We start from the raw sequence: 18,000 nt of genomic DNA on the forward strand, positions 1-18,000 counted from the left end.
GGGCCTTACTTTGTAAAATAAGAAATTCTTTAAATAGTTTTTCAATTTCAAGCCAGGCGAATAAATGAAATTGATGCATTGACACTATTTTTCACTGTCTGTTTTAAAACAAAGTCAGGGGAATGTCTTATTACGCGGTAGCTCCATGTTTGAGAGAGGCCAGATGTGTGACTCCACAAGTTTTGGAGTGCATCTCACTTTTTGGGAGTGCCTTCCCATCCAGAGAACGCGGTAATGAGCGTGCACACGACATCACTACAACACTCGCAGAGCATATCCCCAGCAGTAACCAAGTCAAAAGTGCTATAAGCTGAACATATTTTCCCTTTATTTCATCAATAAAAAAAGAGGGCATATTTTACAGTGAACGTTTTTCCCCAATGTTCCCCACATCATGCACAACGTTTGGTCAGGTTCGCAGCGCTGGCGACGGAAAAACGATAATCCCCTACTGCAGAGGCATGCTTGTGTATGAGACACAAAGATCCCCACCCCCCCCCATAGCCTCACTTTTGGTGCAAGTGGTGTTAAACGAGCAACTACAAAGGGTTGGCACTGTGGCACACGAGGGGGATGGGATGCCAGAACCACGCCCCAGCCACCTTTGTCTCCCCCCAGTGGAAATGTTTACTACACACCACCACACCGGGTACTCATTTGAGGCCGAGTCGACCTAGGGGGAAAGTCCCAGGACCGACTTAGATATTCGTCACCAATGTTGTGGCCGAGGGGGGAAAACGAACTCGGATGGCCGGGGTTCGTTAGCACAGCGTGGCGCTGACTGGCTGTGCCCTACTGGCTCCTCACACGCGACACACAAGCACACACGGTCACACATTCGTACGTTGCATTCGTGAACACAATCGATAACATTCCCACGGTAGTCGAGTTTTTTTTTGGGTTAGAGCACGTCCATATAAAATGCGTTGACCTAGGAGAGTCCCAGGTCGACACGATCTAAGACACACAAAAAGTCTTATGAATAATATTGGTCGCAAAAGCCTCCAATGTGTTAAAAACTAGCATTCTCACGAGAACGCAGGGAACGGTACGCGATAATACGGGGAACGACTCACAAAAGTGCTTAGTTCAAAACTCCCACTGCAACACGTGTGCCCCCCCTAACCCCTCTCCGCTGCCAGACGCAGAAGTGCATGCAGACGGCTCGCGCGAATCTGTGGTGCACCGGATGAACGGTTCAACCCAGGAGGCTGCTTTGTACCTAGGTATGCAGGAATGTCTAACTACTTTCGCACTGTACGTAGCCAACAGAGCCGTTATTTTTACGGAACCTTTGATCATGCGCGCAACTCCATTGCGATTAAGACGAGTAAAGGAGCATCAACCATCATCATGGGAGCTCCGCTCATCCTCGCAGCAGCAGCTTTTGGCTGGCGATCAAACACAGACGGTCACCGCATCGTGCACATATCATATGGGCTTCCGCGGCCGATATTAGGAAGCTATTAGAATAGCAAACTTATTTTATTTAGAACTTCTTACCTCCGATTACCATGGTTGGCTAAGTACAGTGTGAAAGTAAAAAATACATACATACGTGTTTGATGAAAACAAAATATGCGTTGTGAATGACATTTTTGACCTAGTTTTTTTTTTGTGAATTGACCAGAATAACCGCTGACAGCGGCGGGAAAATGGAGAAATTTTAATTCTGCAAATCTTAAGGGGTGCAGATGCAAAGCAATCCAAAGCTAATCAACTTTATCCAAGCACTGCTGTTACGAGCTATTGGAAACACTACATTGGGGCAAATATCTATTTTATACATTTGAAAAAATCATCATCATTGTAAGAATATAAATTTACTCCATTTAAGAGTATGATCCTACAATACACCAACTCGTTTAGAAAATGTTATCTTAAAAAAATAACGACCCAATTCCACGCAGTAAATATCCATCAAGTCCTTGAAACAGCACGTCGCATTTGCCGATGGCATATTCTTTGGAGCGCGTGCCGACACGCATTGAACCGCCACACGGGCAGGGCAAAGCGACGAACCCCACACCACAAGCCATAACGAGGATTATTTACACGTGTGGTGCCACGCTCACGGATATTTATATATTTCTTTATAAACGGGTAACAACCGAATCGTATCCAATCACCAATTCCGACAAGTTCTGACCATGTAGCACCGCAGAACAGAGGACGCCCGACGAACTTGCAACAACGGCCCCTCTCGGCGGCTCGATCTAGCGGCTGCGACGACCGCAGCCAGAGCCTCCGCGGGCCGATCGATGCGAGGGCACCCGCGCACGTTGTGTAAATTGCGAGGGCTCACTATCCCTGCTCATTCCAACGAGGATGGAATCATCGCACGGCCGCTCACGCCCACACACACACCTCCACTTCCATGCCGTGCTGCTGATGAGCTCTAAACGCAAGCCGAACGGACACCCAGGACGTGTGGAAAGTCATCGGGAGCATGGGAACATCTCACCTCCGTTACACACCTTGGGAACCCCCCCCTTCCCTTCACCCCTCGTCCTCCCCTGGCCCGAGGGGAAACCGTGGATCAGTACTTGATGGCCTTGGCCAGCCGATCCCAGAACCACTCCTTTGTGCTGATCTTGGTGTAGTCGGACATGGTAATGTGACGCAGGATTCCTGGGTAGGTCTTGGAAATCGCCTTGTACTTGACGGGAATGAGGCGCCGGCTTCGAGCGCCTGCGGAGGGAAAAACAAAAAAAACGGGCGAATTTTGTGAACCGCGGGAAGATGTAAGTCTCCACTCTGGGAGAGTTGTATTTTAATTGTGCAGGAATGTTGCGTGAATCCTCGTCATTCTTCTGCACCCTCCCGGTTCCTCCCCCTCCCCATTTGCTTCTCAGCAGGGCTAGAATATTGCTGCTCGTCACGACACTGGGTTGTGGTTTAGACAAATTTCAGCACCAGCGGCCACCGATAATCGCAATAAGAACCGAACCGACTGCGAAACACCAACAGATGACTTGAGGTATGCCCAGCCTAACATTCAGAAGAGCGTGGGTACACCCGTTTCATTCTGTCCATTACGACCACAGAGCGTGCAAGACCGTATTAAAGAGTCTCGAGGCCTTGACAAAACAAGCGATGGCGGATTAGCGTTCGAAAGCGATGGGAGCCGTCAACTAACCCGTTACCAGTGTTCCATCATCATCGTGCAATGCAATGCAATGTCCACATCACTGAACTCACCTGGAGCGATGCTGAGCGCGAGCTTGGTCTGGAAGTCGCACTCGCTGCTCTCAAGGAAATCATCGGAGATGATCACGACAATTTTGTTGCACCTGCAAGCAAGAGAGAGGAGCAACAGCAGCAGTGGCGCCGATGTTGAACATCACGAGCTTTCGACCCCCTGTGCCACTGGAGGGAACTAATGGGAGGGGGGGCATCGTAAGACCCGATTAAAACTAACTTTTTTACTAAACTATTTTTATTTGACCAGGTAAGGCCTGGCCACAAATGGTAGTTCAAACGAAGCGAGCTTGGATATCATCACATAGAAATTTATAGCGGCCAAATACTCGAAACGCGTGATGTAAAACGTGGAGGGAAAAAAAAACGGAGGACTCTGAGAAAAATCCACGCGACCACAGGGAGAGAGAGAGACACACAAACTACAAATATACAGCAGGCGTCAGGATCGGGTCCGAACCCACAACTTCCTGCATACCGAGTGAAGTGGTTAACATCTCCTAGAAACCGCGGGGGGAAGACGCTGCCTTGCGCTGCCGCTACAAACCACCACTACCCAGCCGTGGCGTTGCCCTTCCATCGCCTCGAATACTCGGAGTAGATTGTGCGCGATCCGAGCTGAACTCTGCCACTGATCATTTTCCTGCCGCGTCATAAAACAAAACCCATGTGGACGCGTGGCTTTGCGCCAGTCAGCGGTGCCGAGATGTTAACTCCCTCGTCTGGTATATAGGAGGTTGTGGGTTCAATCCTGACCCTGACGCCTGCTGTATATTTGGAGTTTGAGGTGTTTCTCTCTTTCCGTGGTCGCGTGGATGTGTCTCCAGGCACCTCCGATTTTTACTTCCACATTTAGAATCAACATGATGCGTTTTAAGAGTATTTTTCCTGTCAAAAATTTCCACACGATAAGCCACTTCGTTGAGCTATCATTTGTGATGGCCAGGTCGCTTCTGAAAAAGAGCTACCTAGCTGCTCAGTGGGCCTTACCTGGCACAAGAAAAAAAATGCATTTCTTTTATATTTTATAGCGTGCGTGGCCGTGGGGGGGACAGCGGAGTGAAACGCATGTCCAGTACGGGAGACACTGGCCGGCACCGTGGGAAAAATTTACCGATCCACCGTCTCATCCTCCCTAATGCCAACATACTGGTGATGTTGGGGGGGGGGGTCACTTGCGAAGTCTTCCCCACACGTCTCCATGTATAGCGCATCGATGACGGGGGAGGGGTGCAGCAGAAGTGTCTACTACTAGCAGTACTATTATTAGTACCGTATTTTCCCGCATATAACCCGCGGGGAATACCACTTTTTACAAACAAAACAAGACCCTGCGGGGTATATGGAGGTGCGGGCTATCCCAAAAATATTTTACACGTGTGACATGTCATAACTAGTTAAATTTTTTCATGGTAGGACTATCCACTAAGCAACACTTACCTTTGACTAAAGCACTGCTGAATAAACCACTCACACTAAAATTGCACATGTTATGACGTTTTAAATGGTTCGAATTGTTTGTACAATGAAACGACAATGTTTGAAGTGGGCGCACTTTGTTTACCGAAATACCTTCAGTGGCTGTAGGGGGGGTGCGAAAGTTTCAGCTGAGGCTATGGATTGCACAGTGGGAAGGGCCTTAACAAGCATCTGCCAGACGCGGAATCATAATTGCTGAGTCCCTTAGCCTGCTGCTATTGGCTGAGCACTATACAGTCGCGACCATGAGCTATGTTTCAAACTTCCAATGGCTTTGTTGCCAGGAGGCAAGTGCGTTACCGTAGTGCTGCTATTGTCTGCGCAGTGCGCAATCTACCAGTGATAAAACTGTACCGGTCCAGTAGCTGTAATATGATGAGGTCGAATGCTGGTAAGCCTAACAGTACGCTTACTTACTTGTCCACCAGTTATGTGTTACTTATGTATTGGATATTTACTTTTGTTACTTATTTACTGTTTTAAGTTCTCTCGGGTTAGTTTGTTTTCTTTGTGCACGTTATGATTTTAATGTTAACAATTGATAGTGGAATGTATTACAAATGTAAACTTTTTATTAATGAGGGAATTAAGCTGCGGTAACGACATTAAAGATATGAATGCATGCGGGGTATATGGAGGTGCGGGCTATCTGAAATTTGTTTTATACAAAACGCTATTTTTGCGGAGTATATGCGTCTGCGGGCTATATGCGGAAAAATATGGTAGTAGGTAAGATTTCTAGTAGTAGGTACTCTACCATGCTATGATTCACCATCCCAGTAGTAGTACTTGTACCTACTAGTAATACTACTATGACTAGTAGGAGGTACTGTGCCACGTCATGATCCACCATCCCATCTTTAGTAGTAGGTACTACGACTACTAGCATCGTCCGTACTACTAGTAGTAGCACCTACCATCTCACCTCTTTTCTTCGATTCAGGTACTTTAGATTTACATTCTGGTTTTCAGGAAGCAAGCCTGGGCGTGAACCAGGCTGTGCCTGCATGAGATGATTGCACTGAAGCTGCAGACGTGTGGGTCTGGCAGCTGTGTGCATGTTGAACTCCTTTTGCACAGTACATAGCCAACCGTGCTAAGAGGAGGTGCGGGGGAAGAACAACAAACTAACCAACAAAAATCAGTTAAAAAAATGAGTTTTCAATCGAGATGATGATTTAAAAGTGCATAGCTCTGGGTAATTCCTAATATCAGAAGGGAGAACATTCCAGATGGCCACAGAAGTGCATCTGAAAGCACGCGATGAAGTGACCACCGTCTTTGTTCGATGGTTAGCCAAAAGCGGCTGCTGCTGCTGCTGCCGCAGCAAGTATGACCGGAGTTCGCGTGATGGTTTATGCTCCTTGACAAGATGAGTAGCAAGGTATCTTGGTTCATTGGTGGCAAGAACTTTGTGTGTACAATGAGCGTGACATTACAACATATTCGTTTGGCAACTGGAAGCCAACGCAGCTCAGCAAGCACGAGGGCGGACACGACGCGTAGCCAGAGAAGTTTGTACACGCTGCCGAGAGAGCAAGCGAGTGAGCAAGCGAGGAGCGAACGGTACCGGTTCTCGATGAGCTCGCTGGAGATGGTGTAGACGCACTGGCCCGGCAGCACGTCGCGGTCCATCACGCACAACTTGAGGGAGTAGGAGCTGCGCTCCAGGTGTTGAATCATCTCCTTGACGAAATCGATGTCGGCGTAGCAGTAGCAGACGAAGGCGTCGAACTTCTCCACGTACACTGAAGGCACAGAGGGCGGCGAGGCGTTGTCTCATTTGTTTTTTCATACCGGCCAGATGCTCAACACCGATGCTCACAGTTGTGTGTGTGTGTATGTATGCTGAACTTTTTTCGCACCGTACGTAGCCAACCGTGCTAATCGGAGGTGCGGTGTATGTATATTGATCTTTTTTCGCACCGTACGTAGCCAACCGTACTAATCGGAGGTGCAGTACTAATCGTAGGTGAATATTTATATAGAAATCGCAACTCCTGAATAAGCCACAGAGAAACTCCACTTATCCGATTCGATGAGAGGGAGCTCAGGAAGGGGGGGATCTATAAGCCGCGTGTATCTAGACAAAAATACTCCTCCTTTTGTCTCTCCCAGTGACAAAAAAAAGGTAAACAGACAAGAGAGGTTGCTCCCCCTGGCTCACTCATCAGCTCCGAGGTGTAAGCGGAACAGAGCGGTGCGCTTCCGTGAGACCACGGGGCCAGGAGACTCGAGCGTGCGCGTGCGCGACGGCTCAAACAGTCCCCGTGAAAATTGCTGCCACGTCCAAGGTCCCTCCTCGTAATCGCACAAATAAAGCAAAAGCTATAATGGTAGGTTTTTACCCTTTTAACTGGTACAAAACTGACACCTTTATTCAAGGCATCATGTTTGCAATGACCACAACACAAGTAGTCAATAAAGCAAACAAAAAGAAGCAACTCTGATAAGGATAATAATATGCACTGTCCTTGAAGTTGATTGGCCCACACCCGAGACGGCTTTCTTTAGAGCCTAGTCCCCCAGTTTTGTACCAGTTAAAAGGGTAAAAACCTACCATTATATTTTGCCACTGGTAAAAGAGATCTCATAGTGTAAAAGCAAAAGCTGTGTGGGAAGTTTGCAACGAATAAATCAGGTGGCGTAGCATGGCGTGGCCTGGTGCCCCACATATAGTTCCAGAACGGGACGTTCCGAACGGGAACAGAGGCGGACGTCGGTGCGAGTTCCGAACAGGAACTACATGTAAAATGTACATGGATCAGAGGAGCTGCACAGTATCGCCGTCTATCTCTTTACGAAAGAGCAACTGGTCGAGGTAAGCAGCGACATGTTAACGCCCTCGCCTGGTACGCAGGAGGTCGTGGGTTTGACCTCAACCCTGACACCTACTGTATATTTGGAGTTTGCGTGTCTCTCCCCGTGGTCGTGTGGCTTTTTCTCCGGGTCCTCCGATTTTTCCCTCCCCATTTTGAATCGACATCAAGCATTATCGAGCATTTGGCTGATATAAATTTCCATACGATAAGCTGCTTTATCGGGATATGTTATGTGCCAGGTCGCTCCTGAAAAAGAGCTAGAGCTCAGTGGGTTTTACCTGGTAAAATAAAATAGTTTAGTTTTAGTTTAGCACACATTGCAGTGATGGCACCATCACAACACTGACCTTCGGGAACGTCGAGCATCGTCACACAGTCAGGAGGCTCAAAGGGCCTCGGTTCAGAGCGGGGAGGAGGACGACCACTCTTCTTCTCCGCAAGGAAACGCACGCAGTCCTGTTCTGTGAATGTGCACACACGTAAAAGATTAGGATCTCCAGTAGGCCCTCTAGTGGCATTGGGACAAAGGCTATTGGCAAGTACTTACAACATCAAGATCCTCGACATAGCCTTAACAGACTGTTGGGGACATTGCTGTTAACGAGTAGCACCTATGAAGGCTGGCACGGTACACGAGGGGGTGGGTGGCCAAAACCACGCCCGGCCACCCTTGTCTCCCTTGTGCCAATATTTACTACACACTGCACCAGGTACTCATTTGAAGAAAGCACCTACATGCACTCACACACACACAACATGCACCTTTCCACATACACGTTTCTGATATTTTGGGGAGAACCAACAATTGATCGTTCTGGCCTTGAGGTGGTGAAAATGAGAAAGGAGCTCATGGAACAATAACTACGCGAGTACACCACTGATCCAACAGGCACCACCGGAAAAGCCTGGGTTAGAATTCTTCGTCTGAGACAACGCCTGGCCGAGCGACAAAAAGCCCACTTGTGTTGACGGGGCTTTGACGTCACTCAGTGCAGCCCCAAACTGTGAGAGCAGAGCGAGAGTCGGGAAGCAAATCGAGCCGCTGCGCGGCATCAGATGGCCGCCATGGTGGCTAGGAGATGTTAACTACCTCGCCTGGTATACAGGAGGCATGGGTTCGATCCCAACCCTGACGCCTGCTGTATATTTGGAATTTGCTTGTTTTTCCCTGTGCCTCTCTGAGTTTGCATGTTCTCTCTCCCTGTGGTTGCATGGATTTTTCTCAGGGGATCCTCCATTTGTTTTCCCTCCACGTTTACAAACATGCCTTTAGGAGTATTTGGCCGCTTCTAAATTTCCACACAACGATAATCCACTTCGATGAGCTGTTATTTGTGATGGCCAGGTTGACTTCTGAAGAGCTACTTAGCAGCTCAGTGGGGCCTTACACTTGATATAATTTTATTTTTATTTTAGTTAACCGAGGAAATCACCGATGGCCGCCTGCAGGTCAGTGATGACGTCATGGCGCTCAAGCTTGAGCAGCGCGTCCAGCAGGGCGCCGACCGTGCTGTTGTCACGGGACGTGCAGTCGTCCAGCAGTTTCCACGTCGGGTCGGGACAGCGGTCCATGTTCCTGATGTGCAGGTAGTCGAAGCCCAACTCCTCGGCCAGGCGCTCCCAGTTAGCGCTGCCCAGCAGCACGGGGTTGAGGAAGAGCGCCAGCTGCTTGCGCACCGTTGTGTTGAGGGCCCGCAGGGGCACCTCGTGAAAGTTAACGGCGCTGGAGCGTGGCTTAGCGCACGCCATGGTGTCCCCGGTACCTCCGCCCTCGTTCAGTTCGACAGGTGTCGGACTGCAGAGTGAGGGGGGAAAGTTGGTGAGCCACTGGGAGCAGACGCACACAGCACACGGTACACCACAAAGACAAAGGTTCCTCCCACCCCCACCCATTAAGAGACTTTAGGGGGCACAAGTGCTGTTGGCGAGTAGCACCTATGAAGGCCAGCAAGGCACACAAAGGGTTGGGTGGCTAGCTACACGCCCAACCGCTTTGTCTCCCCAGTGGCGAGATTTACTACACACCGCACCGGGTACTCATTTGAGGCCGAGTTCGACCTAGGAGAGGCCCAGTACCAGTTCAGATAATCGTCACTGGTGTTGGCCATGAGCGAGAGTTGAAACCGGGTCACCGGCTTCGTAGCACGGCGTGCCGACCGCGACGCCACCGTTCCCCAGCACACGACGCACACACATAGCCATGCACATATAGTTACACACGTGTACGTACAACACACACACAACTTAAAAACTGGGATTATAAATCTATTATTGGTTGGGCACACCGAATGCACAAAACGCTGATTAGTGCCACAAGCTGCAAGTGGCCGACACCTCAGCTAACCAATCACAGGGAAACTACTTCCTAAAATATTTTGAGGCTTCAAAGTGCGATCAAAACTATTTTAAAACTAAACAAATGTTTTATCTTACCAGATAAGGCCCACTGAGCTATGTAGCCATTTTTCAGAAACGATCTGGCCATCACAAATGATAGCTCAACGAAGTGGCGACTTATCCCGTGGAAATTTATAGCAGCCAAATACTGTAAACGCACATTGATCCCGAATGCGGAAGGGAAAAACCAGAGGACCCGGAGAAATATCCACGTGACCACAAGGAGAAAGAACATGCAAACTCCAAATATATAGCAGGCATTGTCAGGGTCAGGATCGAACCCACGACCTCCTGTATACCAAGCAAGGTAATTAACATCTTCTAGCTAACATGGCAACCTAATTAGGAGTCAACCTCACCACCTTGTCCCATGAGGCCATACTGGGGCTGAGGGGTTTCTCCATACCCGTAGAACTCATAGCAATGCTCAGCAAGTCAGTACGATCCCAACTTGGGGGGTAGAGTTCAGATTGGCACCAGTAAAATTCCTGCCTCTTTCGATTGCTGTTCGCAGCAACCCCAAAAATGCCGTTGCTGGCATCATCGTCCTCTATTACCTCTATCTCAAGAACGTAGACCGTCTCCATCTGGTCCGACATCAATTATCGCAATTTACAATGGAGGCCACAGGCTGCGCCATGGAGCTTTTATCGGTAAACAAGCTACTGTATTTACCGGGTAATTATTCGCGCTACCTTTACCCTACCGGGTAATTCTTCTGAGCCACCTTTACTCTACCCTTTACCTTACCCCTTGGCATGTCGAAACCTTTACCCTTTACCTTTACCCTTTTACCCGGTAAAAAAGGTAATTTACCTTACCTTGCCGAGGCATATCTGGAGGCTGTCAAGATGGCCTTTAATAAACTGTTGGGCAAGTTCTGTTGGCAAGTAGCACCTATGAAGGCCGGCACGGCACACGAAGGGGGTGGCCAACACCACGCCCGGCCGCCTTTGTCTCCCCAAGTGGCGATGTTTACTACACACTGCACCGGGTACCCGTTTGGGGCTGAATTCGACCTAGGGGAGGCCTTGTACCAATTCGCACCGTACGTAGCCAACCGTGCTGACAAAGGCACATATAGTAAAACCTTGGATTGCGAGCATAATTCGTTCCGGAAACGTGTTTGTAATCCAAAACACTCGTATATCAGTTGTGATCACATGATGCTCGGCAGACAAAGCGTATACGTACTACTCGTATTGCAAGACCTCGCTCGTTTATCAAATTAATCTATATTTTAAAAATGTGCTCGTCTTGCAAAACACTCGAAGATCAAGTTACTCGCAATCCAAGGTTTTATACACATTCAGTAACAAACGTATAAATATACACGCATCCACCTATTACAGTACAGTATATACGCAGGAAATCCATCATAATAAAAATGTTGAAATGTTTGGTCAATTAATGTAATGTTTTTCGTGCACAAACGCCGACTCTATTACACTGCGATTAGCACTGTGGGCTACGTACGGTGCGAAAGAAGTTCAACATACATACACTGTAACTAACTTACAAAGAATAAGTCACGCAGAATTACACACCCGAAGGCGAACACAGATTAACATGACAGACAAGTAGCACTCGGAAAAGGACAAAGATCCCCCGTACAGCCTTAGCTGTTAGCGAGTAGCACCTATGAAGGACGGTACGACACGGGGTGCGTGGCCAACACCACGCCCGGCCGCCTTTGTCTCCCCAGTGGCGATGGTCACACCGCACCAGGTACTCATTTAAGACCGAGTCGACCTGGAGGAGGCCCAGACCCGGTTAATTTACTCAAATACAAAGATACCCCGCTGATTATCCTTAATAGACTGTTGTGGAAAGTTGCTATTAGCGAGGAGCAAGTAGCAGCACCTCCCGCAGGCCAGAACGGCACGCGACAGCGCGGGCGCGTGGCCAGCACCACGCACGGCCGCCTTTCGTCTCCCCGAGTGGCAACGTTTCGCACACCGCACCAGTGACTCATTTGAGGCCGAGCCGACCTTGGAGAGGCCCCGGGCACCCGTCCGTCCACGCGCGCACCGCCAGCCGCCAACACGGGCGGATCAGCGCGGTAATGGCGCCTTGGGCCCTGCCGTTTGGACTCTCACCGGCCTAGTGGGTGGGCCCCATCACACCGTACCTGGGAGATAAATTACCTTAGTAAGGTGGGGAGGGGGGCAAGGGAGTGTTATCCCAGTAGAGCAGAGCCAGTGGGAGCCCAGTGGGAGCTCGGTGGGAGCCGCAATGAGCCGCAGCTTCCAACGCCGTCTGGTCGCGATCGCTGCCTGGACCCACGACTCTTCCGGGGAGCTCCTGGCTCTGACGTCATATGCAAATGAGAATGGGGAGGTTCCCCCCTCCCCCGCCCCCCTACCCCTCCCCCGGCCCCCCCGCCTCCGACCCCCGCGTGGTGAAGTATGGACACAAGTCCATAATAAAGTATTCTTTGGTTCTTTCGGTAAAGTCACGTAGATAGATATTTTCTATTTTATTTTCTATCTACGTGACTTTACCGAAAGAGCCAAATAATATTAATTCCTGCAGTCACGACAGTTTTAAGTCAAAATCCATTATTCTGGCCAATTTAATAAGGTTTTGTCACTTAAATGAAACGTGCACAATTTGTGACTACCTCAGCAAACACACACACACTGTTTGTGCGTGTGTGTGTGTGTTGGAGAGTAAAACCCACGCAGACGTTTACAATTCGAGTACCGGAGCGTGACGTTTCGCCGCTGGTGATTACAAGAGGCTCCCACGAGCCTCGCGCCTTCAAATGGACGCAGACGACGAGGGCTTTAAAACGCGTGGGGATCCCTACAGGCAACGTTGTCGCAGGGTGGATGGGACTGCTGCATGAGTCACAAGCAGGCTGAGTCACTCGTCAAAGTACTCAAATGGTTCAATGATGTGTGAGTTTACTTTCCAACACGCCGGTGTGCTCAAGTAGTAACTAAATGGCACGTTTAGTTTACGTGACAAACCTTTACTAACTCGACTTTTGCTCATCCAAGGACGGGTGTATTGCAGTAAATCTGAAACTTGCAAGCGAAAAGCAGACCGCAACGTGATATGCATTGCATCAATTCGTGTGCAGTTTGTAAGGCCGCGGTGACACAGACCTATTGCATGTGAAGGTGATACTGGTAGGAACGAAGTGAACCAGCCTACAATAGAATATATCGTCCGTCCGTCCGATGTCCGATTAGGTGTAGCAACATCGCCCCCTACTGCAAACACTTGGCAGGACCCTACAAAAACCTTTAGACTCAGTGAGGCTTTCCTGGCTAAACAAGTGTAACATTCCCTTATAATTCCCTGAGATAGTTTTTAATTAAAACATTTAAACTAAAAATTAACTCACAGCGGCCTAAAGCCTACAGCTAGGCCTAAAGCCTAGAACTAGGCCTCAAACTCTCCCTTCGTATCGTACCCCCGCCATTTCATTTTATTATAGCCATTCATTTGTTCGTTCATACCAGCCCACCCCGCAGGGACCTGTTAATCCCTTGTTCATCCCGACGTCCTTTTTACTTCGATTTCTCAACAGCAGCGTGACGGAGACCACGTGACGTGAGGGTTCTGCCTTTGTAGTGAGGGCTGTGAGTTGACGCTGAGGAGGGGGGAGGAGTTGCCTCGCCCCCCCATGTGGAGTGACGTCACCCGCTAATTAGGAAGTCACCTATTAATGATTATTAATGTGGGGGGCTGTTCGATGTGGAGTGACGTCACCTGCTCATGATATTAAATGAGTGGTGGGGGGGTGTCCATTTGGAGGACGTCACCTGCTCATGATTATTAATGAAGGGGGTCTGGTCTATGTGGAGGGACGTCACGAGCGTTAAGGACAGATTGGGTGGTTATAGTATGTATTGGGCTGTGTCGGGTGGTGGTGAGTTAACGACACATTTATATTTACGCGATCTAACCCAAAAACAAACCTTTATTAAATCTTGACTTAAAGCTTTCGTGACTGCAGGAATTCATATTCTTTGGGTCTTTCGGTAAAGTCACGTAGATATGTTCAAAGAAAATAACAAAAAACGACGTTTCGATCGCAACACAAGCGCTTACATTTGTAGCGATGCTCTACTATTCTATTCTTGCTAAGGAGATACACGCGAATGTCGAGGTCTGCTGAGAGAGTCCGTGTGGCTTGCTATATGCATGTATATGTATGCTGAACTTCTTTCGCACCCTACGTATATTATCGTGCTAATTGGAGGTGCGGGTGAAGGACAACAAACTAAACACAATAAGCAGTTCTAAAGAAATTATTTCATCTTGATTATTTAAGTGCATAGCTCCAGTGGCTTCCTAATATCAGAAGGAAGAGCGTTCCAGACGGCCGTGGAAGCGCATCTGATGGTGCTGGTTGTAATTACCGGCGAAAACGTCACGGTACTGGAATTGTAAATGTTTTGCGTTTACTGTCCAACACACCGGTTAGTACTGAGCCAGTAACTTATAGACACGTTCTGTTAACGTGACAACACTTGCTAATTGGGCTGTGTCAGGGTAGTGGTGGCGGGTTTTAACGTCACGTTTACATCCACACGATGTACGGTACTCCAAAAACACTCTGAGATGGAGATTTCTCGCGGACGCCCTCCCACGACTGCGTGTTCACGCGGGGGACGTTGTAGAGGCCTCGGTTGAATGGCGGATTGTCGTGGGCAAGACAACTCTGAATGTTATACTGGTAGGCAGAGGCGTAGCTAGGATATTTTGCGCCCGGGGACGAACTATAAAATTGGCGCCCCCCCCCCCCCCCCCCGTTTATTCACATTTTCCTATTACATCGAATAAGGAATAACAATTTAAATTGTAATTAAACTATTCTTTGGTTCTTTTCGGTTAAGTCACGTCTAAAAATAAAATAATAAATTAAAATAACATATTACGACGTTTCGATTGCAACACAAGCAATCATCATCAGGTATAAAAGAAATAGCAACAAAAATCTAACTAGAAAACTATAGACAGTCATACAAGCAGACAGACATCACAACGGTACACAGAGAGAGGACACAAATCGGCACAAAGAGAGGGGTCGTTTCTGTGACGGTCCCTTAAATATAGAGAGGGGGGGCGGGGACGGAGAGAGGGAGGGGGCAGAGAGAATTAGCATATCAATGAGTGTATGGCAACGTACTGCTGTTGCAAGTAAGATGACAATGTGGAACGGGCACGCAAAATTGAAAACGGGCACGCAAAATTGAAAATTAGGAGACAGGCACACGAAAATTAAATAACCTAGCAAAATATCGAAATGTGATGTAATACAACACAGAGAGTCGGTTAACGAAAGCTCCTAAATTAAGATTGTAATGAAACATTGTATTTAAAGAAGCAAATTTATAGAAATTATATTACATGGCTCACTCAGTCACTGTCGTAGACTGGTTGACATAGTCTTCAAAAGATACATTTTTATTGATTTCACTGTCGCGAACTGGTCAATCACGTAATCAAAATCAGTTTTTTCTAATGTTTCTCTTTCAACGCTAAGAAGAGCAAGATCACTGAGACGATCTTGTCCCATTGAAGCACGCAAATACGACAAAATAAGTTTCAATTTGCTGAACGACCGCTCACAACTTGCAATTGAAACTGCTATTGTTAATACAATTTGCAGTGAAATTCGCAAATTCGGAAATACGTCGTCTCCGTAAAACACAATAAAACCAAGAAGATCCAAAGGAGTTTCTTGTAGAACTTCATTCCGGTTACTGAGCAGCATTTTGGAATCTCCAATTTCTGTGAAAAGTTCGTGGCCATTGATGTCGGTGTCATAGAAATTTCCAAAATCTGTGCAATTTCGACGAATTGCATCGACATCTGTGTCGGATAGAAGAGTTTTGACGTCCAGCAGAAATCCAAATTTTGTGTTCAGGTCTTTTAGTCGTAAAAACCGTGTTGATATCTCCTGTTGAACTCGATAAAATACGCTCATCATAACGCGCACAATTTCTTCTTCTGCTGAAAGTCCTGCATCTCTTGCCAGTTCTCCTGGCATCTTCCGACGTCGCCTAATTCTTCTGTCCACATCGATCCCCCAGGCTGTGCATCTTGTTTTGGCGTTTTCTACAGCAACTTGGCTCAAATCATCACGAAGCTTGACAAATTCATGCTCCAAAGATTCAAGATCAGTTGCTGCTTCCTTGAAATTCATAGTAGGATCCTGTAAGCGCTTTTGAACACGATCAATTTTTCCAAGAATGACATTCCAGAAATGTAATAAAACTATGAAGTTAAAATGTAATACGCATAGCTGTGTAGTGAGTTACACCTGTAACTGTTCTGCATCACTTCTGGTTTCAGGCATCATAGTTACGTCCTCCGATAATTTGTCTAGCAGCCCTACTAGTTCATCCAGTCCTTCATAGATAGCTTTAACAGCTTCTGATCGTGCACTCCAGCGTGTTTCACCCTCCCGCTTTACTGTGATGGGCACAGCTTTTTTTAACTCTTCCCAACGAATTGTTGAACGAGAGAGAAACAAATATATACTTTCAACTGTTCCAAAAAATGTGACGACAAGTGGATCCTGTTTAGCTGAGTGTACTCCTGCTAAGTTTAAGCTGTGGTTGTCACAGTTGACAAACAATGCTCTGTGATTTTTGTCACACATTCGTTGTTGAAGGCCGGATATATGCCCAGTCATCACAGCAGCATTGTCATAACATTGTGCCCGACAGTCGGCTAGAGGTATGTTGTCAGATTTCAGTCTCTCGACGATGACTCTTTCTAGGCTTGCTGCATCTTTTGCATGTATCTCGATATAACCTAAAAATGATTCTTTGATAGTTACTTTTTTAGTTTGAAAATCCACATCCACAAATCTTATGACCTGAGAAAGCTGTTCCCGATGTCCTTGATTAGGAGTTGAGTCAAGTAAGATACCGTAGTACTTGTTTTTCCTGATATCACTCAACAATTGGTTCTTTACAGTCGACGCAAGTATGTGGATAAATTCATTCTGGATTTCCGGTGACAAATAAGAAACTGATCCCGGATTTTCTCCTGCGTGCTGTACGTGTTTTGCTAACAATGGGTCATACTGAGCAACGAGTTTGATCAGCGCGAGAAAGTTTCCAACATTTTTATCCTCATCCGCATTCAAATTTTCCGCGTACCAAAATGTAATTACATGACATGTAGGCTGTGTGTGGCGGGATATATACACTTTTAGGTTGAGGTGTAGATTTGTGCACTAGTTTCAGGCTGCCGCGCCCGCCGCAATAAGTTATAATGTAACGTTGTAAGCCTCATTTTGGCGCCCCTTTACCTTGGCGCCCGGGGACATATGTACCCCCCTGCCCCCCCTAGCTACGCCTCTGCTGGTAGGAACTTCCTGATTACACCAGCCCACAGGGGATTATTGTGTCCGTCCGTCCGTCGTGCATCCAAAAATGGCAGGGGTGGGGCTGGGTGGGGAGGGGCTGGGTGGGGAGGGTGGGGAGGGGCTGGGTGGGGAGGGTGGGGAGGGACTGGGTGGGGAGGGTGGGGCTGGTTGGGGGGTGGGAGGGGTGAGGAGGGTGGGGAGGGGCTGGGTGGGGAGGGTGGGGAGGGGCTGGGTGGGGTTTTTGGGGATGGGCTGGGTGGGGAGGGTGGGGAGGGGCTGGGTGGGGAGGGTGGGCTGGGTGGGGGGTGGGAGGGGTGGGGCTGGGTGGGGAGGGGCTGGTCACCCCGTGGTGCCCTTATAAAACTCAACGTTTAACCTACTCACGCCGGCTTTTGCCCGCCCTCACAGTCGGCCATATTTGCGGAATACACCACGCCGCCGTTGACCCTGGCCATTGACCGAGCAACCCAACGTTCCTACCAGCTCCCTCAGCAGGAATGTGTTCCCGTTGATTACAGATGTTGATTCCATTGGTTTCCATGCAACAGGTCCACCCATACTCTGCGATGTACCAATGTACTATAAATTTGCTTGTAGCACAAACGAGTTAATCGAATTACAATGTTTGTTTATGTTATCGAAGGGGTGTGTATTCCTTAACAGCTGCTCGTTTAAAAATTGTTAATCGGAATAAAAAAAATCTTGCATTTGTATTATCATCAGGGTCGGTGGTGTAACGTGCGTCTCTAACTCACATCCACT

General features: G+C 48.0%; 1 protein-coding gene across 1 annotated transcript; it reads right to left on the minus strand.

Moving 5' to 3' along the window:
* Positions 1-1,458: 1,458 nt before the first annotated feature.
* MYD88 (MYD88 innate immune signal transduction adaptor) lies at positions 1,459-12,212 on the minus strand. The gene is made up of 6 exons (XM_078619331.1): positions 12,047-12,212; positions 8,936-9,297; positions 7,850-7,963; positions 6,251-6,428; positions 3,202-3,293; positions 1,459-2,691 (listed from the first exon to the last, which is right to left on the minus strand). The coding sequence occupies exons 2-6, from the start codon at positions 9,249-9,251 to the stop codon at positions 2,540-2,542; spliced, it is 852 nt and encodes a 283-aa protein (XP_078475457.1). The 5' UTR covers positions 9,252-9,297; positions 12,047-12,212; the 3' UTR covers positions 1,459-2,539.
* Between the last annotated feature and the right edge of the window lie 5,788 nt (positions 12,213-18,000).

The sequence above is a fragment of the Lampetra planeri genome, chromosome 62, assembly GCF_965212315.1.
Source record: "Lampetra planeri chromosome 62, kcLamPlan1.2.h2, whole genome shotgun sequence".
Taxonomy (NCBI): domain Eukaryota; kingdom Metazoa; phylum Chordata; class Hyperoartia; order Petromyzontiformes; family Petromyzontidae; genus Lampetra; species Lampetra planeri.